This window comes from Armigeres subalbatus, chromosome 3 (genome assembly GCF_024139115.2).
Source record: "Armigeres subalbatus isolate Guangzhou_Male chromosome 3, GZ_Asu_2, whole genome shotgun sequence".
NCBI lineage: Eukaryota > Metazoa > Arthropoda > Insecta > Diptera > Culicidae > Armigeres > Armigeres subalbatus.
In genome coordinates, this window is record NC_085141.1 from 106820645 (window position 1) to 106844186 (window position 23542).

The 23542-nt window shown below is 38.8% G+C and overlaps 1 protein-coding gene across 1 annotated transcript in view; it reads left to right on the forward strand.

Moving 5' to 3' along the window:
* Window positions 1–830: 830 nt before the first annotated feature.
* Window positions 831–23542, forward strand: part of LOC134225245 (DNA-dependent protein kinase catalytic subunit-like) — a 145291-nt gene continuing 122579 nt past the window's right edge. Inside the window, exons 1-2 of the mRNA XM_062705157.1 lie at window positions 831–1034; window positions 1288–1953. Of these exons, the coding sequence (XP_062561141.1) occupies window positions 896–1034; window positions 1288–1953 (805 nt within the window). The 5' untranslated portion in view covers window positions 831–895. The remainder of the gene's footprint in view (window positions 1035–1287; window positions 1954–23542) is intronic.

The window sequence follows — 23542 nt, forward strand, 5'->3', positions numbered from 1 at the left end:
ACGTCATCTTTGTCACATCTTTTCTGAATCACCAATACGAGTGCACTGTGAACATAAACAATTGCGAGGGTGAAAATGATATGAAACGAACAAAGGCATAGACAGTACCTTGTGCAACTAGCATTCTAAATAATTGAGCAAATAAGTTGAACATTCTTAAGTTTGAAAGCATGGAATCGAGTGTAAAATTGTTTTAATTGATAATTCGTCAAATTTTTCTCTATTTTCCATGATTGTATCATGTTGCCTTATTAAGTGGTATGTGCGTTTTGCACTTGGTTTTGCATCATATTCTCCTGTAAAAACGTAAACATTCAAAATTCACGCACATACTATTGCAAAATAAATCAGTATTGGGGTACCCAGGTAACCATAAGCATTAAAATAAGCCATACGTGCGACTATGAGGCTACCACAGAGCTAACAAACTTCATACTGGCTCTATAATAGCCCTATATAGCCGAAAAGGCGAAATAAAGTGCTAATGGTTACCTGGGTAATTTGACACTGGGGATAAATTTATCCCCCAAAAAAGAACAAACAGGCAAACATGTCAAAATCCATAGTAAAAAATTGGATGTCGCTCCTCTGGACAATATTCTTAAAGAAATAGTAACTTCGTTGGTCTAACCAACTGTTGGTCGGGATGTTAATTCATTAAATAAAATTTTAATTTACTTTGTTGATCCTAACTTTGAGTTGTTTGATCTTCCTTTTGGGTAGATGGCTTTAAACGTGCATCGACGCCGCGACGCCAAAAGTGTTTGTTTTGTTTTTCTTTCGTGTACATTCGTGTCGTCAACTTCGTTTCGTTTCAGATGGTGCGTGTTTTGTGAGTGGAAAAGCCGGTCGTCGTGGTTTGTGGAAGAATTTCACCAAAAAAGTGCCTTGAACGATGGCTACGGAACTGGAACGTATACTTTCCCTGCTAAAGGGATGCATCGATGCTCAACATGCTGTAAAGGGCAAGGAATGCATTTTAACCATCGGAGAGTTGGTCCTCGCTGGAGACGGACAAAGTTCGGCGGAATCAGGTGAGTGATCGTTGCATACTGCTCTTAGTCATCGCATATCTGTCGTATGTGCAATGATGGGTAATAAGGGAGGTGGTTTACATTTTGAGACACTAGGATATTTTGATATGGACCTAAAATTCAGAATATTTTAAGCCTTCAGCAAGCGCATGGTATTGAATCGCTTCATGCTATGATTTGCAAGCAATTTCCTGTACAAAATATAACAGCACGCGTGCTCGAATGTTAAACTTTATTTCGCTTTCTCCCACAGAATATTACTTGGACATCTTGATTAACTCTCCGAATGGTGTGCTGGCGTTTCTCCAGCGTTCAATCAAAACGTCCGGACGTTTCCAAAAGGTCAACGAAGAGATATTCGAGCTGTTGCGTCGGTTGGTTCAGAAACACAGTGTACAAGTTCGTAAATCCGTTGAGAGTGTCGTCCGTGAATGTGTCCGATACGTCCAGTCGTCCTCGGTAAGTGCGCGCGAACGGGAATTGGCTACGGCGGTCGTTCAGGATTTGCTGGTTTACAACTGCCTCGACGAGCAGTACGACATGAGCCATTTGCTGGGGCAACTGTTGACGGTTTTCGATCAGCGCAGCAAGCTGACGAATCGCTTCCAGCAGAATCTGTTCGAGCTGATCGGATTGATTGCGAAGGATTTTCCGGAGTGTGTCTCTGAAGCGTACCAGCGCAAAATAGTGGACAATATGATGCGGGTGGCCGAGGGCCAACTGCTGGAGGAGAATTACCCCTCGCTGGTGTCGTTGGCAGGGGCGTTGCAGGGTCTAAACTATTACCTGGTGAATTTTGCACCCGGTAATGAAGTGGAAGAGCAAGAACATCAGGCTGATCTGAGGCGGCGTATATATTTGATAGTGAAGAAGCTCTCCGACTGGGATGAAGCGGTGAAGGAGCGGCAGGCATTCAGAAGTAAGTAACGCATAGAAACTACACAACTAATAATATTTTATAATAGGCTAATCGATATCGATCGAACGGCTAAAACTATCTGCGATGTCTTAACACTAGGCAATACGTCTACCATTAGACTTTTTGATTAGACGTTCACTATTGGCCTCTGAGCATAACCCCTTAGCACAGTTTGAACCACCGTAGACTGGTTGGTAGCAATGCGCCAGTATACTGTTATTATGTTTTTTCCATCTTGCGAAACTGTATATGATTTTTCTAATGATATTCGAAGAAATCATATTCTTTCAGACGTAATATATGTGTTACGCAAGCTGCGAACATACCTCTAATAACCTCCAGATAGTTAGTAAGTAAGAAATAAATCAGAAAAATATATTAAGCTCGTTTAGTGGAATGTATTAAACCGTCTAAGACGAATTAAGTACTGTCCATTTAATTCCACCAGTTAATTTTCGTTATCTTTGCAGATACGTATTTTGACCACAACTGTGTGGTCGTCTTCAGGATCTGTCTCAATTGGATAATTAAACTGAAATTAAACTTAAAAGTGACATTTCAATAATTATCGAATAACCCTGCTCGCAGAGCAAGATTACTGACAGATATCGAATCATTTTCCATCGATGTCTTATTGGAATTGCTGGGTAGCACCAGCCATTCTTATAACGGGGTGTTTTTTAATTTTCGAACTGTCACTTTTAAGTTTAATTCTCCAAATGAGACAGACCCTCAGTGTCTTGTACTTGTGTCTTGTAAGTCGAGTCAAGTACAAGACACTGAAGACGACCACACAGTTGTGGTCGAAATACGTATCTGCAAAGATAACGAAAATTAACTGGTGGAATTAAATGGACAGTACTTAATTCGTCTTAGACGGTTTAAGAAATAAATGCCCAATTTTTTTCGTATACACCTCACGCAATGGGCTCCAATGAACCTCGCCTCCACTAGTGTGCGATGGAGCTCGATTAAGGAACTAATGAAATTGGAGCTAAACAAACCAGCATAAAGAGGAACGTAGGAAGATGAACAATAGGGGAAAGATCGCCATATGGGGCAAGACAGCCAACGTTGATTATGACTTAAGTGAGCATTATTATTAAAGGGAATGGCTTACAATAATGTAAAAGGGCTATACAATTAAAAAACGCATTTTGGCAACCTCACTTGTTCTTGAAATATTTATTTTAAGATGGTTTAGTTGAAATTCGAATTTTCTTATAATTTTGTAGTTATGTAATTTAAGATTTGAAGCCAACATTATTAATTTTCCAGCACAAATTGATAATACCACGCTTTTATATATTTATAGCCTATCATCATACTGGGGCCCTCCTTAGCCGTGCGGTAAGACGCGCGGCTACAAAGCAAGACCATGCTGAGGGTGGCTGGGTTCGATTCCCGGTGCCGGTCTAGGCAATTTTCGGATTGGAAATTGTCTCGATTTCCCTGGGCATAAAAGTATCGTCGTCCTAGCCTCATGATATACGAATGCAAAAATGGTAACCTGGCTTAGAAACCCCGCAGTTAATAACTGTGGAAGTGCAAAAAGAACACTAAGCTGCGAGGCGGCTCTGTCCCACTGTGGGGATGTGATGCCAATAAGAAGTAGAAGCCTATCATCATTAATAATTTTAGTAGATTCACAGTAATTGAATCATTTGTTTGAGAAACTGCATAAGTCTATTTTACACTATTTCGAGAAAACAACAAAATACTGTTTTCTGAACAAATTTGCACCGAATCTTTCGATTTCTTCGATACAGATCAATAGTTTTTGGCAAAACTCAACACCCTGGGGCATTTTCAGCGCAAAAAATCTAAGCAGTACTCCACAATTGCTTTTCAAAGTACGTGGACATATGTAGTTTCTCAAACAAACGAAAAAAATTTCATACATTCCTGAACAAATTTTTTTTTTCGTATTTTTTGCCAGAATACGTATTTTTGGACTAGGATTCAGAATATATAAAAATCTCATTTTGGCCAAAAATGTTACATATGCAGTTTCTCAAACAAACGGTTCAATTATGATCGATAGGATATAAGTCTTTGGAAATACCTATGTCGAATTGGGGCGATATTGACAACTGTATAAGGATTACAGTGTTGGTGAAAACTCAAATCTTATCCACGACTCAAATCAAGCGCGAGGCAAACCTCATCCGACCAGGGTTTGCAGAAATCGCTCTCAATAGTTAACGAACAACGATAAAAGAGAGGCAAAAACCTCTTCGAATCATAACAAGCCATGAAAACAAAACTATCGGCAGGCAGCCCCCACCGATGGGGTTTGATAAAACGCTTTGTTCTCGCTCATTTCATGTTGGGGATTATATTTTTTTGCACGGCTGTGTAAAACAAGTGTAGCTGCATCATCAGAACCGGTGCCCCGCAATTGGGGCTTATTGAAAGAAATTTATCATGAGTTGTAGCTCCCCGAATCAGTTCATTATCGTAACATCTACCAAAAAAACGTCTCTCACCTATATCACCTTACCTCTCATGCTACCTATCTATGCTTCTTTGGATTCAAACCCTGCACCCGACTCATGGCCCAGAGAATCGTCCATGATTTGACTCGCGATTTGCATCATTGCGTGTTCTTCTTAATTAAATTCATTGGAATAACTTTCTTTGCTTTAAACAATGGATAACAAATCCATACGTAAACATGAAATACGCTTCGATTGGGTTTTGACACTTTTTGGAGCGGAATAATTTTTCGGCAAATTAGCGAAACGTTGCGATCCTGCGTGAAAAACTCATGCGCGATGCTCTCCATACATAATCGCAAGCGAGTCAACTCGTGCGTGAGGCCTCGGTGAGTGAGATTTGAGCATGATTCTACCAACACTGATATTAGGAACATGGCCATCTGCAGTATAAAAAAAATTAAAACTATCAAAGCTGAAGGGCTATATGGACAAACTCTTGTTATGTAACAATTTCTATAAAGCAAAACGAAACTAATAAATGACATTGAAGTAAAAAAAAGCTTGTCCATAATGTAACGTACACACGCTTAACACTAGAAATACCGAGCCAAGATTTGTAACGCAAAGTACCAAGGTCGCAAAAAACGTGGAACGGCCACTTTGAGCACCCAGATCTCAGCCGTTTTTCAACCAAATCTTTTGGGATGTCAAAAATCGGCTGTTGAAGACAGATTATATTTCCAACTAACGGGCACAGAGAACCAGCCGGATAGATCCGTTCCACGTTTTTTGCAGCCTGTTTGTGGCCAACCAGCATGTGGCCATCCAGTGCATGCAAGTCGTACTGCACTGCTTGTATGCAAAATTATATGGAGCAGGAGAAACGTTTGGATGAATCATAGTTCAGCCATGAAAATCTAAGGATTATTTTGTGATTTCAAAGAATATGCGGAAACTAGAATTCCGAAAAATTCAATCCATCCTTCCAAAACAAAACCTAACGCGTTTCTAAAAGTATGACAATTTTAGATGTTCAATGCAAAGATCGTGAAGAAGAGAGGCGGAGGTTTGAATATTGACCATTTCCACGTGATATACGTTATGAATTCTTTTTTATGTAGCAGAACAGAACAATGTTTGACTGAGTGAATAAAATCTTTTATTATAATTGAAATTTTAGAAAGTAGGTACGCAATTAGTTCATCATGCTATTCATGTGTACAAAATATAAAATCTAATGAATATTGAAAAATAATTGTTTATTCCGGTACCAACATTACGTTGCAAGGTGTTCCACGCTATGTTTAAAGGCAACTATTATGCTAAGTGAATGCACCTCGGATGTTAAGCCGTTAGGTCATGGTTTTTGACCTCTAGTTTAAGGATCTGTGTCGAATGAAATATTCCATCGGTGAAAATTTTACTTTTTTTACCATTTAAGAGGATATTTTTAACCTAAAAATCTATTCTGATTTTTTGAAATTTTTTGAAGCAAGTTATATCCAGGTACCACATTGTTTTCCTTACGCTTCAAGGAAAATTTTCATATAAAAATAATTTTCATATGATTAAAGTAGCAGAAGTTATACTAAAAATACTGTTGACACCGAACATATCTTTCATTTTTCGATAGCGAATTCTTGTGTAACTGCATAACTCACACGAGTCTATTGAAAAAACAGCAACCCTGCACCACTTGTTACCATAGAAACAGAATTTAACGCTGGACAGGTCAAGGAAGAAGCTCGATTATATTTCAATTGTGTTCATAATCATCTTCTGGAAGGAGGAGACTATGACATAATTTTAGACAAAACCCCTCCTCCAGCGCTAAATTTGCTGGTGGGATTGCTCTACCAAATTTTCGGCCCAAAATTTATAAGGTATGTGAGGTATGGGGTCCAGTCGACTCACTATAGTGAGTCTACCACAAGCAGCTGTTTGCTGTTTTAGTGTAACATTGTTTGACTTCTATTCGTACGCCTTACGAGCTTTTTGTGACAGATCAACAGCAGCCGGGCTACCTATCATCGAAAAATTTCTTATTTTGAAATTCCATGTTCTTGAATTGAGCGAATTACAGGGAAGGGAGGCCTTACAAAGTATACGGAGCCAGCTACGGAAGCCATCCACAGAAATTTCTATACTATTTAGCAAAACTACAAAATGCAGATAACCACGAACAGTATGCAAGTAAACTGTTATCCACGGCGGTAGCATATAACAATGATCACATAATGCAGACGTAGATTGAGGTTCAATCAAGTTTGAAACACAGTTTTCGTAGTTTTATTTGTTTGTTGATTTGAAATGTTAAAGAGTGATATTATGTTCTTAAATTTAATAATACTTCTTCTTATTGGCATTACATCAACCACTCTGACATATGCCGCCTCGGAGCTTAGTGTTCATTAAGCACTTCCACAGTTATTAACACTAGGATTGATTCGCTAAAAAAACTTACGCGGATACATTCGTGCAGAAAATCGTTGTAACTAAATTTTCAAATGGCTATATCTCAGTGGTTTTTCAACCGATTTTATCAGTTTTTTCACCAACCTCTTAGCCATCTCTTCTAGTTTCTGGACATTGCAAAATATCGTATCTAGGGGTGTTCAATTTTTCACTAGAGCTGTGGGAGTAAAGCAACGGATTTAGAAAAATGCGATTTTGGAGATATACTTATATTTCATTACCAAAAATGATATCTATTCATATAGTGATGATGGAAATGATAAAATTACAAATAAAAGACATCACCTGGAACATAAGAACACATTTTGAGCATCCCTACTATGCATACGATGATAATTCGGTACCTTTAGGAACCACTTTATACTACACGATGTATAAAGCTTCAGAAAATGTTTTCAAGCATGTTGTCTACTGTGAACTTGTTAAAATAAATGTAAACTATATACGAAACATGTGTGATAATAAATTATGATGTTCTAGGATCTCCGAACTGTACTGGAATTTGAATCAAATGGTCTACCGAATCAACCAAGGCTTCCATGATGTCCTATACCGCGGTATCAACCCAATTAAGTCCTCCGAGTATTTATCTTTCACTTGCGACTCAAATCCAGGCATTTGAGATGTTGTAAGATCTCCAAATTGTCCTGGAGTTTGAGTAAAATGGTCTATCGAATCAACGAAGGCATCAATGATGTCCCCAGTCGCGGTATCAACCCAATTATGTCCTCCGAGTATTTATCTTTCACTTGCGTCTCAAATCCAGGCATTTGAGTCGCTGTAAGATCTCCAAATTGTCCTGGAGTTTGAGTAAAATGGTCTATCGAATCAACCACGGCTTCCATGATGTCCTCTGCCGTAGTATGAACCCAATTATGTCCTCCGAGTATTTGTCTTTCACTTGCATCTCAAATCCAGGCATTTGAGATGTTGTAAGATCTCCAAATTGCCCTGGAGTTTGAGTAAAATGGTCTATCGAATCAACAAAGGCATCCATGATGTCCCCAGCCGCGGTATCAATCCAATTATGTCCTCCGAGTATTTATCTTTCACTTGCGCCTCAAATCCAGGCATTTGAGATGTTGTAAGATCTCCAAATTGTCCTGAAGTTTGAGTAAAATGGTCTACCGAATCAACCAAGGCATCCATGATGTCCTCAGCCGCGGTGTCAACCCAATTATGTCCTCCGAGTATTTATCTTTCACTTGCGTCTCAAATCCAGGCATTTGAGTCGTTGTAATATCTCCAAATTGTCCTGGAGTTTGAGCAAACTGGTCTACCGAATCAACCAAGGCTTCCATGATGTCCTCTGCCGTAGTATAAACCCAATTATGTCCTCCGAGTATTTGTCTTCCACTTGCATCTCAAATCCAGGCTTTTGAGGTGTTGTAAGATCTCCAAATTGCCCTGGAGTTTGAGTAAAATGGTCCATCGAATCAACCAAGGCATCCATGATGTCCTCAGCCGCGGTGTCAACCCAATTATGTCCTCCGAGTATTTATCTTTCACTTGCGTCTCAAATCCAGGCATTTGAGTCGTTGTAAGATCTCCAAATTGTCCTGGAGTTTGAGTAAAATGGTCTATTGAATCAACAAAGGCTTCCATGATGTCCTCTGCCGCGGGATCACCCCAATTATGTTCTCCGAGTATTTGTTTTTCACTTGCGTCTCAAATCCAGGCATATGAGATGTTGTAAGATCTCCAAATTTTCGTGCAGTTTGAATCAAGTGGTCTATCGAATCAACCAAGGCTTCCACGAAGTCCCCAGCCACGACATAAACCCAATTATGTCCTTCGAATATTTGTCTTTCACTTGCGTTGCAGTTTCAGGCAATTGAGTTGTTGTAAGATCTCCTAATTGTCCCTGTATGAGTAAAATGGTCTATCGAATCAACCATGGCTTACATGATGTACCCAGACGCGGTTTCAACCCAGTAATGTCCTCCGAGTATTTATATTTTACTTGCGTCTTAAATCCAGGAAATTGAGATGTTGTAAGATCTCAAAGTTTTCCTGGAGTTTGAGTAAAATGGTCTACCAAATCAACCAAGGCTTCCGTGATGTCCCCAGCCGCGATATCAACTCTTTTATGTCCTTCGAGTATTTGTATTTGACTTGCGCCTGTAAGAGCTTGACTTGCGGATGTTGTAAAATGGTCTATCGAATCAACCGAGGCTCCAATGATGTCTCATGCCACGGTATTAACCCAATTATGTCCCATCCTTATTTATTTTTCACTTGCGTCTCAAATCCAGGCATTTGAGATGTTCTAAGATCTCCGAATTGTCCTGGATTTTGGGTAAAATGGTCTATCGAATCAACCAAGGCCTCCATGATGTTCTCAGCCGCAGTATAAACCCTATCATGTCCTCCGAATAATTGTCTTCCACCTGTGTCTCAAATCCAGGCATAGGGGATGTTGTAAGATATTCAAATGGTTCTAGAGTATGAGCAAAATGGTCTATTGAATCAACCAAAGCTTTCATGATGTCCTCAGCCGCGATATCAACTCTTTTATGTCCTCCGAGTAATTGCATTTCATTTGCGCCTCAAATCAAGGCATATGAGATGTTGTAAGATCTCCAAATTATCCTGGAGTTTGAGTGAAATGGTCTATCGAATCAACCAAGGCTTCCATGAAGTCTCTAGCTTGTCTTTCACTTGCGTCTCAAATCCAGGCAAATGAGATTTTGTAATGTCTCCTAAATGTCCTGGAGTTTGTATCAAATAGTCTAGCAAATCAACCAAGGCTTCCATGCTGTTTTTAGCAGCGGTATTAACCGAATAATGTTCTCCGAGTCTTCAAGTTTCACTTACGTCACAAATCCAGGCATATGAGATGTTGAAAGATATCCAAATTGTCCTGGAGTTTGAAACAAATGGCCTACCGATTCAACGAATACTTCCATAATATCCCCAGCCGCATTTTCAACACAATTATTTCCTCCGAGTATTTGTCTTGCGTCACAAATCCAGACATATCATATGTTGGAAGATCTCCAAATTATTCTGGAGTTTAAATCAAATGGTCTACCGAATCAACCAAGGCTTCCATGAAGTCCCTAGCCACGGTATCATCTCAATTACGTCCCCCGATGATTTGACTTTCACGTGCGTCACAAATCCAGGCATATGAGATGTTGTAAAATTCCCAAATTGTCCTGGAGTTTGAATCAAATGGCCTACCGAATCAACCAAGGCTGCCATGATGTCTTCAGCCACGATATCAACGCAATTTCTTCTTCTTCTTCTTATTGGCATTACATCCCCACACTGGGACAGAGCCGCCTCGCAGCTTAGTGTTCATTAAGCACTTCCACAGTTATTAACTGCGAGGTTTCTAAGCCAGGTTACCATTTTTGCATTCGTATATCATGAGGCTAACACGATGGATACTTTTATGCCCAGGGAAGTTGAGACAATTTCCAATCCGAAAATTGCCTAGACCGGCACCGGGAATCGAACCCAGCCACCCTCAGCATGGTCTTGCTTTGTAGCCGCGCGTCTTACCGCACGGCTAAGGAGGGCCCCCTCAACGCAATTTAGTGGACATAATTGTTTTTAAATTACTTTCCAAATGAACCACGACTTGCAAATCAACCCTACCTTGAAATATGTCTCCAGCTGATGTTTTTATCCAATCTTCCGAGCCCATGCACATGTTTGGTATATAAAAATGCGATGTTATTAGTCCCCCAAATCGCCCTGGTTGTGGATCAAGTAGTCTGTCAACCAAATCAACCTCGCCTGGAACTATGTCTCCAGCGAAGGTATGTATCTAATCATGTCTTCCGAGCTCATGCACACATTTAGTCGAGTCAAGTACGAGACACTAAAGAAGGCCTCACGTATCTGGTAAGTTACAATTAAAAATTGTCTTATGACAAATGATTACCCAAATCATGCAGCTAGGGATGACAGTGTGCCGGAGCGTGAGATTTCTGCTGCCGTGACTGGTCCTACGTAGTACTTAACGTACTCCTCCCAAAACAACACGCTTTACGATGCCTCTCTGAAATGTTTTCGGTTCCCTCATTTTCTCGATTCAAAGAGAAAAAACCGAAATAAACCAGGTAGTAAGTGATCTCTCCTTTCTTCCGTTTAACCAAAACACCAACCTTTTTGGATTGTTTCCCATTCCCTTCCTAACTTTTGAAAGCAATGACCGTCGACTAGAGTGTGCCAATTACAGAAGGATCGCCCTTCTGAGCTCGGCGTACACAATTCTTTCGCGTATTCTGTTTAACAGACTGACACCGCTAGAAGAGTCCTTCGTCAGCGAATACCAGTCAGGTTTTCGTGAGGGTCGATCAACGACGGATCAGATGTTCAGCCTGCGGATGATCATTGATGAATTCCGGGAGTACAACTTGCAGACTTACCAAAGTTCTTGTTGGTGTATCGGATAACCACCCCCTCCCCCTATTTTTTGGCGATAATGGACATCAATATGCTTGCCTATACGTTCCATTCTAGTGTCTTCTTCCGTTTACCTCGAGGACACCATTACTAGGACCAGATTGTACCAATTTGATCAATGATGATCGGACTTAACGCGACGTGTCCGAAATTAGACTTCGACTGACAAAGTGATGTTCTTAAAATTGAGGTTTTTAGAGTAAAGTTTCATTAAGACAAACATACACTGTCGGATGATTATTATAATAATAATAAACAATAAACATCATAAGTAAAGTAATCAACTCATATAGCCTGGATTTGTAATGCAAGTAAAAGACAAATACTCGGAGGTCATAATTGGGTTGGTAGCGCGGCTGGGGACATCATGAAAGCTTTGGTCGATTCGATAGACCATTTGATTCAAACTCATGGACAATTTGAAGATCTTACAACATCTCAATTGCCTAAAACTGCGACGCAAGTGAAAGACAAATATTCAGAGGACATTATTGAGTTGATACCGCGGCTGAGGACTTCATGGAAGCTTTGGTCGATTCGTTAGACCATTTGATTCATACTCAAGGACAATTTGGAGATTTCACAACATTTCAATTGCCTTAAACTGCAACGCAAGTGAAAGACAAATATTCAGAGGACATAATTGGGTTGATGCCGCGGCTGGGGACTTCATGGAAGCCTTGGTTGATCCTTTTGACCATTTGATTCAAACTTCAAGACAATTTGGAGATTTTACAACATCTCATATGCCTAAATTTAAGACGCAAGTAAAAGACAAATACCCGGAGTACATAATTGGGGTGATACCGCGGCAGAGGACATCATGGAAGCCTTGGCTGATTCGATAGATCATTTTTCTCAAACTCCAAGGCAATTTGGAGATCTTACAATATCTCAAATGCCTGGATTTGAGACGCAAGTGAAAGATAAATACTGGATGACATAATTGGGTTGATACCGTGGCTGGGGACATCATGGATGCCTTGGTTGATTTCGAAAGACCATTTTACTCAAACTCCAGGACAATTTGGAGATCTTACAACGACTCAAATGCCTGGATTTGAGACGCAAGTGAAAGATAAATACTCGGAGGACATAATTGGGTTGATACCGCGGCTGGGGACATCATGGATGCCTTGGTTGATTTCGAAAGACCATTTTACTCAAACTCCAGGACAATTTGGAGATCTTACAACGACTCAAATGCCTGGATTTGAGACGCAAGTGGAAGATAAATACTCGGAGGATATAATTGGGTTGATACCGCGGCTGGGGACATCGTGGATGCCTTGGTTGATTTCGAAAGACCATTTTATTCAAACTCCAGGGCAATTTGGAGATCTTACAACATCTCAAATGCCTGAATTTGAGATGGAAGTGAAAGAAAATACTCGGAAGACATAATAGGGTTCATACTACGGCAGAGGACATCATGGAAGCCGTGGTTGATTCGATAGACCATTTTACTCAAACTCCAGGACAATTTGGAGATCTTACAACATCTCATATGTTTGGATTTGAGACGCAAGTGAAAGACAAATACTCGGAGGACATAATTGGGTTGATACTGCGGCTGGGGCATCATGGAAGCCTTGGTTGATTCGGTAGACCATTTGATTCAAATTCCAGTACAGTTCGGAGATCCTAGAACATCATAATTTATTATCACACATGTTTCGTATATAGTTTACATTTATTTTAACAAGTTCACAGTAGACAACATGCTTGAAAACATTTTCTGAAGCTTTATACATCGTGTAGTATAAAGTGGTTCCTAAAGGTACCGAATTATCATCGTATGCATAGTAGGGATGCTCAAAATGTGTTCTTATGTTCTAGGTGATGTCCCTTATTTGTTATTATATCATTTCCATCATCACTATATGAATAGATATAATTTTTGGTAATGAAATATAAGTATATCTCCAAAATCGCATTTTTCTAAATCCGTTGCTTTACTCCCACAGCTCTAGTGAAAAATTGAACACCCCTAGATACGATATTTTGCAATGTCCAGAAACTAGAAGAGATGGCTAAGAGGTTGGTGAAAAAACTGAGAAAATCGGTTGAAAAACCACTGAGATATAGCCATTTGAAAATTTAGTTACAACGATTTTCTGAACGAATGAATCCTAGTGTTAACTGGGAGGTATCTAGTACAAGTTACCATTTCCGCATTCGTATATCATGAGGCTACGATGATACTTTATGCCCAGAGAAGGCGAGAATATTTCCTAGACAAGACCGGGAATCGAACCCTGCCACTTTTAGCATGGCCTTGCAGTGTAGGAGTGCATCGTACCGCACGGCTAAGGAAGGCTCCAGATCTATTCATAATAAACCGTAAGAACATTTGAGGCTGGCAGTAATTTTAATATAACTTCTAGTATTTTCATCATATGAAAAATGTTTTTATATGAAAATGTTTCCTAAATCATCAGGAAAAAAAAGAAGCGATTGGATTTTATATAACTTGTTTCAAAAATTTTTAAAAAATCAGAAAAGGATTTTAGGTTAAAAATATTACTATAAAAAGTAAAAAAGGCTTAACATCCGAGGTGCATTCACTTTGCATAATAGTTGCCTTTAAACATAGCGTGTGTTCCTTAGCCGAGCGGTGAGATACTACAAAGCAAGATCATGCTGAGAGTGGCTAGGTTCGATTCCCGGTCCTGTCTTGCACATTTTTACGACTTCCATGAGCATAAAAGTATCATCGTGCTAGCCTCATGATATATGAATGCAAAAATGATAACTTAGCTTAGAAACCTCGCAGTTAATAACTGTAGAAGTGCTGATCGAACATCCAACAAGCAATCCTACATATCCAAACTTAGAGCCTCTGATTTTTTTTCAAATATCTTTTTTTTCTTTCTTCTGTGTATAAAAATGAGTGTACATTTCCTCTGAGGCAATTGAACTCACGAATTGATGAACCGATAAGTATTATTTATGTACGGTTCGATTCGTTTTAAAATGGGCTGTGTTTATTTGTAGAAAAGACATGAATTTTTAAAGGGATAGTTAAAAAATTTATAATATGCAAAAAGTTGTTGAGTAGTGAAGAAATTCAAGACGATTTTACACATCACCTCACATTTTCCTCAATATTTCCTCAAGTTCCTTTATGGAGGCATCATTTTATGAGCTGAACCAATCTTTTTAAAGGATGTCATCGTAACCTTACGTAACCTTACATTACGCGAATGAAGCCAAGTGTAATATGTCATGTCCATGCAGGCACTAGAGCTCTCGATTTCAAACAGAAAGCTGCTGTTACGCACAAAATTTGTTGAAAGCTACCAGATATCACAATTTGCACATAAATAATTAGTCTGGGATAAATTTGAAGGATTCTTGTTGTAATTCCACCAAAAACTCAGTGGATGTTCATTATTTTTTTCTTTGAACGGTCCAAAACTCTCTAAAAAACTGAAAATATTGGCAATTTCGAAAAAAGCCAAATTCAAAAAGCTTTTACAAGAATTCTCGGAAATCCTGAGATAATTTTAAAAAATCCAGAAGAAACATTTGCAGGAATTCCCGGAGATACATCCTTAAGTATTCCCGGAAACCCTCTGAAAGGATTCAAACAGAAACGTCTAAAAGAATTCCAAGAGGAACTTTAGGAAGAACTCCTGGGTGAATTCCAGGAGGAATTTCTTGAGAAACTTCTTCTGGCATTCATCATACAGTCCACCCAGAAAATTCTCCTGAAATTCTTCCCGAAGATCCTAAAGAAATTCTTCCCGAAATTCATCTTGAAGATCCTCTTAGAATTCTGTTCACAGTTGGAGTTAGACCAGGAATTCCTCTCAAAGTTTCTTCAAGAATTCCTTATAGAATTGCTCCAGAGATTCCTCCTAGAGTTACCTCAGGAAATTCTCTTGGAGTTCCTCTAGAGTTTCTTCAGGAATTTCTCCAAAGATTCCTCCTAGCGTCCCATCGGCAATTCTTCTTAGATTCCCTCCAATAATTTGACCTGGGTTCATTCATGATTTTTTTAGTTCCTGCAGGAATGCTTCTTGGAGTTTCCCCAAAAATTCTTCGTGGTGCTCATCCAGAAATTATTTTTGGTGATCTCATCCAGGAATTCGCCCTGAATTCCTCCAGGAATTTATTCAGAAATATTCCAGAAATTTATTCTGAGTTTCCCCAGGAATCAATTCGAAAATTCTTTAGAAATTCATTCTTCATTCCCCCGGGAATTCATTCTATGTTCTCCCGGGGATTCGCTTTGAATTATCCCAGGAATTCATTCTGAATCTCCCCAGGAATTCCTTCTGAATTTCCCCAGGAAAATTCATTCTAAATTCTCAAAAAAAAAATTCTTTCTGAATTTCAACAGGAATTATTTCTGAATTCCAGCAGGCGTGAGTTATTCCAAGAATTCCTGGAGTAACTCAAAAATAAGTTTTTGGAGTGACTCAAATATAAACTTTTGAAGAAACTCCATGAGGAGCTCTACGAGGAATTGCTGGATGAAATCCGGGATGAATTGCTGGTGGAACTCCAAAAAGGAACTTTGAAAAGAATTCCTAAAAAACTTCAGGAATTCCTGAAAATCAAAGGAGAAATATTTGGAAGAACTCCAGAAAAAAAAAACTCGAGAGAAAATCCAAAAGGAAATACTGGGGGAACTCTAGTAATTTCTGGAGGAGCTCCAAGAAAATTTTTCGGAAGGATTCCCGTAAGAAGTCCAAAAAGATATCCTGTATAAACGTCAGGTAGAATTGTTGGAGGAACTTCAAGAAAAATGCCCGAAGAAAAGCGAAGAAGAATTTCCGAAAAGACGCTTGGAGCAATCCGTGAAAAAATACCTGAAGGATCTTCAGGAGGAACTCTAGCAGGAATTCTCGGAGGAACTCCAGAAGTAATTTCTGGAGGAACTCTAAGAATATTTTTTTAAGAAACTCCAGGAAGGATTCCTGTAGGAATTCAAAAAGGACATCCTGGATGAACCCCATATAGAATCCCTGCAGGAACTGCGGGAAAAAATCTTTGGTGAATCCTGGAAGAACTCCAGTATAAATTTCTGGTGGAGCTTCAAGCAGATTTTTTGGAGAAATTCTTGTGCGATTTCCTGAAAGAACTAAAACTGTGGTGGAATTCACAATGAAATCTTGGGGGCTTTCCGAATTAATTCCTGGGGAAATTCAGAGTGTATTCATGTAGGAATTCAGGATGAATTCCTGGAGGAATGATGATGAAATTCCTGGAGGAATTCAGAATGAATTCTTGGAAGAATTCAGAATAAATTCTTGGAAGAATTCAGAATGACTTCTTGGAAGAATTCCGAATGAATTCCTGGAGGAACTCAGAATGAATTCCTGGATGAACTCAGAATGAATTCCTGGAGGAACTCAGAATGCATTCCTGGAAGAACTCAGAATGAATTCCTGGGGGAATTCAGAATGAAGCAAGCAAGCTTCTGCATATCAAATCAGTGTCGATGATTCATATACTCTTCCTTTATGTTACCCAGTGGAAAAAATATTGAAATTATTGAGATTCGTTTTAGTAGAACCCTTATTGCAAGACAAGTGAAAAATGCACTCTTACCCCACCGGTGGGGTAAAAGTGCGCATCGGGTGGGGTAAGAGTACGCATTTATCCAATCATGTGCTTTAAGTATATATTAACACAAATAAGAGTTAATAACATTTAATTGATGTTTAATGAGAGGAATGTTTAAAGATTACGTAACTCTTAAAGGGGGAGGGGGTCCTAAAAATGTGCACTTTCATATATACAAAAAACTACAGAGGTAAAAATATATACCACGTTTTGCGTGGCGTATACAAAGGCATTTTCCTTAAAGAAAGTCCACCAATCACGTAACGTAAAATTTGGCTCTTTCATCACTCCTCCCCCCCCCCTACCTTACACTATTTGTATGAATCCTCTAAAAATTATATGGATCGTCACACATCTCACAACCTCTCCCAGCTAAACGTTGCGTAATTTATGAATGTTTCTTTTGATTAAATGAAATTATCATTTAGATGAAGTTGTGTTTTCGTACTATGTTTAGGTGCACAAGAAGTCCTTGTACAATTTCATTATTTCGCTTCAGTGCTTTGTTCGCTAAGTCCTTTCTAACACCGAATTACTCCAACTTATCCTAAAACTTGTGATAATTTCGAATTCTGTTCCTTTTTTTTAGTTGTGGATCTTTACGCTTTGGAAAAAGTCTTATTTCGGCCGGAGATACGGGTTTGACATCCTAACTTGAAGATTCATATGCGTACTCTTGCCCCACCGGTTCCTGCGTACTTTTACCCCACAGTCCCAAAAATTATTCAAGTAATGGTTTTGACTTCTTGGAAAACCAACCGGATGGGTGTTCTGTACCATAAAGTACTCTATACAATAGGTTATCGAAATGGTAGAAAGTTCACCAGATTGAACGTATATATGGTAATGAAATACTAGTTGCGGAAACCCGATTATTTTTAGCAAAATAACCAAAAAATTATCTAACTCCATATCTCCTTTGTTGTTAATTCAAATCGTTTACAATTACACATGATAATAGTTGGCCAGAATACCTGTCAAACTGATCCAGTGCTGCTAGTTTATCTTTTTTTTATCACTTCAAAAAATCGAAAACGTACTCTTACCCCACGCGCACTCTTGCCCCACTCTACTCTATATCCTTCAGGAATTCTACCTGGAGTTTCTCCAGAAATTCTTCTTCCAGGAATTCTTGGAATAGCTCCGCCGCTGATTACGCCGGATATAACTTTTAGGAGTGACAAATGTGAGAAAAAAAGTCATTCGGCAGCGATATTTTAAATTTGGAAAATTCCCGCAGCAAATTCAGGAGGAAATGAAAATTTCTGAATTCCCAAGTTTCTAGAATTCTGAATTCCTAAATTCTTGAATCTCTAAGTTCCTTAGTTCCTAAATTCATCGCCGCCCACAACCAGGACGTTAGGCAAGAAGATTCATGCCTCGATTGTGTGCTGTTCAACAGATGGTATATATTACCCCCCATTCACATTCCGTCGCTTCATACTAAAGCGAAAGGCTTTCAATGTATTGATTTTCAAATTATAGCTTTTGTTTATCGATTATTCCTTGAGTAGGACGGATAATAAGTAGGATAAAGCAGATAATTATTATTTATTTATTCAGACTAAGGCCGAAGTGGCCTGTGCGGTATGTAAGAGTCTTCTCCATTCGGCTCGGTTCATGGCAACACGTCGCCAGCCACGCAGTCTACGGAGGGTCCGCAAGTCATCTTCCACCTGATCGATCCACCTTGCCCGCTGCGCACCTCGCCTTCTTGTGCCCGTCGGATCGTTGTCGAGAACCATTTTCACCGGGTTATTGTCCGACATTCTGGCTACGTGCCCGGCCCACCGCAGTCGTCCGATTTTCGCGGTGTGAACGATGGATGGTTCTCCCAACAGCTGATGCAACTCGTGGTTCATTCGCCTCCTCCATGTACCGTCCGCCATCTGCACCCCACCATAGATGGTACGCAGCACTTTCCTTTCGAAAACTCCGAGTGCGCGTTGGTCCTCCACGAGCATCGTCCAGGTCTCGTGTCCGTAGAGGACTACCGGTCTAATGAGCGTTTTGTAGATGGTCAGTTTGGTACGGCGGCGAACTCTATTCGATCGAAGCGTCTTGCGGAGTCCAAAGTATGCACGATTTCCAGCCACTATACGCCTCCGAATTTCTCTGCTGGTATCATTTTCGGCAGTCACCAGTGAGCCCAAGTACACAAATTCTTCTACCACCTCGATTTCATCACCACCGATGCCAACTCGCGGTGGGTGGCTCACATTGTCTTCTCTTGAACCACTTCCTATCATATACTTCGTCTTCGACGTGTTGATGGCTAGTTCAATCCCTCTTTAGTCTGATGTAGGCTTCCATCTTCTCAAAGTTACAGCTATATCTATGTCGTCGGGGAAGCCAAATAGCTGGACGGACTTATTAAAAATTGTACCACTCGTGTTAATACCTGCTCTTCGTATTACCCCTTCCAAAGCGATGTTGAATAGCAGACACGAAAGACCATCACCTTGCCGTAACCCTCTGCGGGTTTCGAAGGGACTCGAGAATGCCCCTGAAACTCGAACTACGCACATCACCCGATCCATCGTCGCTTTGATCAACCGTGTCAGTTTATCCGGAAATCCGTTTTCGTGCATTAGCTGCCATAGCTGGTCCCGATCGATTGTATCATATGCGGCTTTGATGTCGATGAATAGATGATGTGTGGGCACGTTGTAAAGCAGATAAGTAAATGAATATAAATCCCTAAATAAATCCTGAATCCTAAATTCCTAAATTTGATATATCGTCCTTACTTGTCATAACTTACCAGTTCAGATTGCAGTTTTCAGCCTGGCCTGGCGCACTTGCGCCGCGAACCAACACACTCAGTTTTTATTTCTGCAACTCGGCAAAAATCCGCACTGCCGTGCGCCAGCAAAATAAATAACTGATATTTCGGCAAATTATTTGCTGGTTATCAGCAATTTTGACAGAAATCTCTGCAAAAAACATCTTTGCTGGGGCACGGCTGTGCGATTCTCGGAAAAAGTTCAACATTTTGCTGAGATCCCGGTAAAAAAAAATTAAGTGTGAACTTTCTTTCCCCCAGTGACCATAATCTTATCAACAGCACAAAGCATCCAATTCCTAATCCAGTTTTCTCGGCGTACAAGAAAACTATTTATTTTTCTTGCTTATTTTTCACAAACTGGATTTTTAGATAACTAACTAAAACTAACTATTGATGAAACATATTGTTAATTTTCATTTGGCGTAAAATATTTGATGGTTTCAGCACAGACAAACAGACATAACACTCGTCAAATATCCATCGTTCACTGATTTACTGGTCAATTCAAATAATCATTAGTTGGCCAATCGACCACTCGTGGCGCGCGCATCGGATTTGCTCGTGTTTGTCGTTTGCACACTACCGCCATCTGGTTCGTGGTTTGCCCAACTAACTAAAATCAACAGATGTCGTTAGTGTTTGAACGACGATGAATTTGATGAGTGAATGTTCAATGTGTTATGTCTGTTTGTCTGTGGTTTCAGTTTGAACAGCTTTCATACAAGCAGTGCGGAACGATTTGCAAGCAACATAATTGCGACTTGTAAGTATTGCAAAAAACGTGCAACGGAATATTCCGGCTGGTTCTCAGCGGCCAAAGTACGGATTTACAATCTGTAGTCGCTAATGAAATCCTGAAATTCTACAGATTGTAACTGGAAAGAATCATGACAATTTGACTGAAAACACCTGAGATATATCGGGGCAAAGTTGCCGTTCCACGTCAACTGCGTCGTATGTGCGAAAGAGAGTCTCTCTTTGGATCTATTCTCTATCGATTATTTTTGTTACCAACCGTTTTTGGTAACAGTGTTATGTGTTGGAAAGGCCAGCTGATGGTCCGGAGAATATTTATTGTTATTTTTTTTATTCAAATTGAATGTTTATATTTCTTATTTAAATGTCTAAGTGTATAATAATCGTCTATTTTCACAGTTTTGTGTTTGATTACGATGTTTATTTTACGCTTAGTAGCTTAAGGTGTCTTTATTTATTATTTATTAATTTTTGTTATGTATTCCGATTGTAGAATTTCTTTATTAATTCAGATGCATTATTTTTTCACTTATTTATTTTCTTATTTATTTATTTATTTCACTATTTATTACTAGGCATTATTTATTACTATTTATTCAGAGGCATTATTTATTTATTTTTTATAATAAATAATTGAGATAGATCCTTTATTTATTTATTCATTATTTATTATAAATCACATGGAAAACAAGTGACCGGTTAGGATTGTTAAAGTTTTGCATGTAGCCAACAATCGGAATTTAAATATTATTAGTTTAACACGACACCTACTTGGAATTAATTAAATTTTGTTTTGTCTGTAAGAAAACCATCGTTGCACACATCGTGAAGTAATGTATCACCAAGGGTGTTATCGATCGTTTAATAATCTGCGTTCGATCATTTAGGGTAGAATACGGCATTGGCGACAGTTGTTGGCACCCTCAACAATATTTGCGTTTTCCAGCGAACATACACTATTTATGAACATAATTTTAATTCAATCACATAATTTCAAGTCTAAGCTTTCATTTGAATAAGTTGTTTGTGTAAAATTAGCAAGATTTGATATGTTAATCACCGAAACAAATTTGCACCTACGAAATCCTTGCCATTATTGCATTGCCAAAGAAAGCAGCGCACGAAAATCAAACTGTTACTTACTTTTTTGGATCGCCTGTTTCTCCTCTTTATTTCGTATGACAAAACAAATTAAGTACGTAAACTATTTTTTACACTTTATCACCACTTAATTATCACCACAAAGAGCAAATTTATGCAATATTTGCTCTATGTTGCACTAAATAAAATCGGGACTGTTCGTTTTCTTTGACAGCAGCACACTTCGGAATAGAGCGAGAGAATGTGTTTGTGAGTATATCAAACACACGCTAAAAAGATACCACGCACAATTCTATGTGATTTGATTTTAGCAAAAATACGAAAAAAATATGCGGCGATGGCATTTATTTTTTAAAAAAAGTGTTAAAATACAAATGCTTCTATTCAGACTTTTACGCAGACCATGAATTATATCAAAAGTGATAGCAACACCGTAGTATTTTAACCCTTATGTGGCTGACAGAACCGTTTTTCTTTTGCAACTTCAATTCGCCTTGGAATTATTTTTGTAAATGAACCGTTTGTTTGAGAAACTGCATATGTAACATTTTTGGCCAATATGAGATTTTTATATATTCTGAATCCTCGTCCAAAAATACATATTCTGGCAAAAAATACGAAAAAAAAAATTTTGTTCAGGAATGTATGAAAAAATTTCGTTTGTTTGAGAAACTACATATGTCCACGTACTTTGAAGAGCAATTGTGGAGTACTGTTTACATTTTTTGCACTGAAAGTGCCCCAGGGTGTTGAGTTTTACCAAAAACTATTGATCTGTATCGAAGAAATCGAAAGTTTCGGTGCAAATTTGTTAAAAAACAGTTTTTTGTTGTTTTCTCGAAATAGTGTAAAATGGACTTATGCAGTTTCTCAAACAAATGATTCAAATGCTTTTAAAGTGTGTTTAACAGAGTTATAGTGAAAACTTTTGAATACGTGGGGTTATAATTTTTGAAAACTACATGTTAGGCTACTTATCTACACATGTTTTTTTAATCGAATTAATTTAACTTTCGTGTTGCCGATCTAAAAGAAAATCAAATTTCTAAACCGAAAAATTCAACTGTTTTAACGTTTTAATAAACATTTTAAAATTGACGTCCTATATGCCTTGCCGGGTGAAATAAAAAAGCACCACCCAGACCCCATTTTGTTTTCGCGCTGCCGTCAGGGCCAATACTTTCCAAGCTCATCAAATAAATCATAACTATTCCCGTTCCTACTTAACGCATTTCAACCATAAATAATTGCCTAGTTTTAGGGTATTATCTATTATTCAACTGTGAAATGTAGTGAAAGAATGGGGTGGCTCCATCGGCTGGATAGGACAGACATTCAACATATGAAGACTCACGAGGTGGAATATATTGTTAATATACTATACTACTCGAACCGATGAGCTTCGTTTCACCTAAAATTGATAATTTAAGTATTCGAAATTTGCAAATTTGGATTCCATTTTTGCCTTTCTCGTACAACTAAGTTGTACCGAAAGGCTATCATTCCACTCCGAAAACGAACTTTTTATAGAAGCCTCTGAGACCCATAGTATTATATACCAATCGACTCAGCTCGACGAGCTGAGCACATGTCTGTCTGTCCGTGTGTATGTGTGTGCGTATGTGTGTGCACAAAAGCTATGAAAAACATTAGACAACTTTTCGTATAGTAATCCTTAACCGATTTTCTCGCAACAAGTTTTATTCAACAGGGGACGAAGCCTTGTTGATCACTATTGAATTTTATAACGATCGATCATTGCGTTTGAAAGTTATGAAGAAAATGGTACATCGGGCCATATAAACCCCATATAAGGTTGGTGTCTTAACTAAATGCGAGAAAGGCACCACCAACGCTAGGTGGATTAATGTGGGTTTTTAGATTAATTTTCGATTGAAGCAGAAATTTGTATTTCATTTGTATAGGAGTCCACCTTCCAGAAAAGGAGGGGTCTAAAACCATCATAAGAATATCCATCGTTCCAAAAAACCTCTACATACAAATGTTCCTTGTCTATAAGGGCAGACAGGCA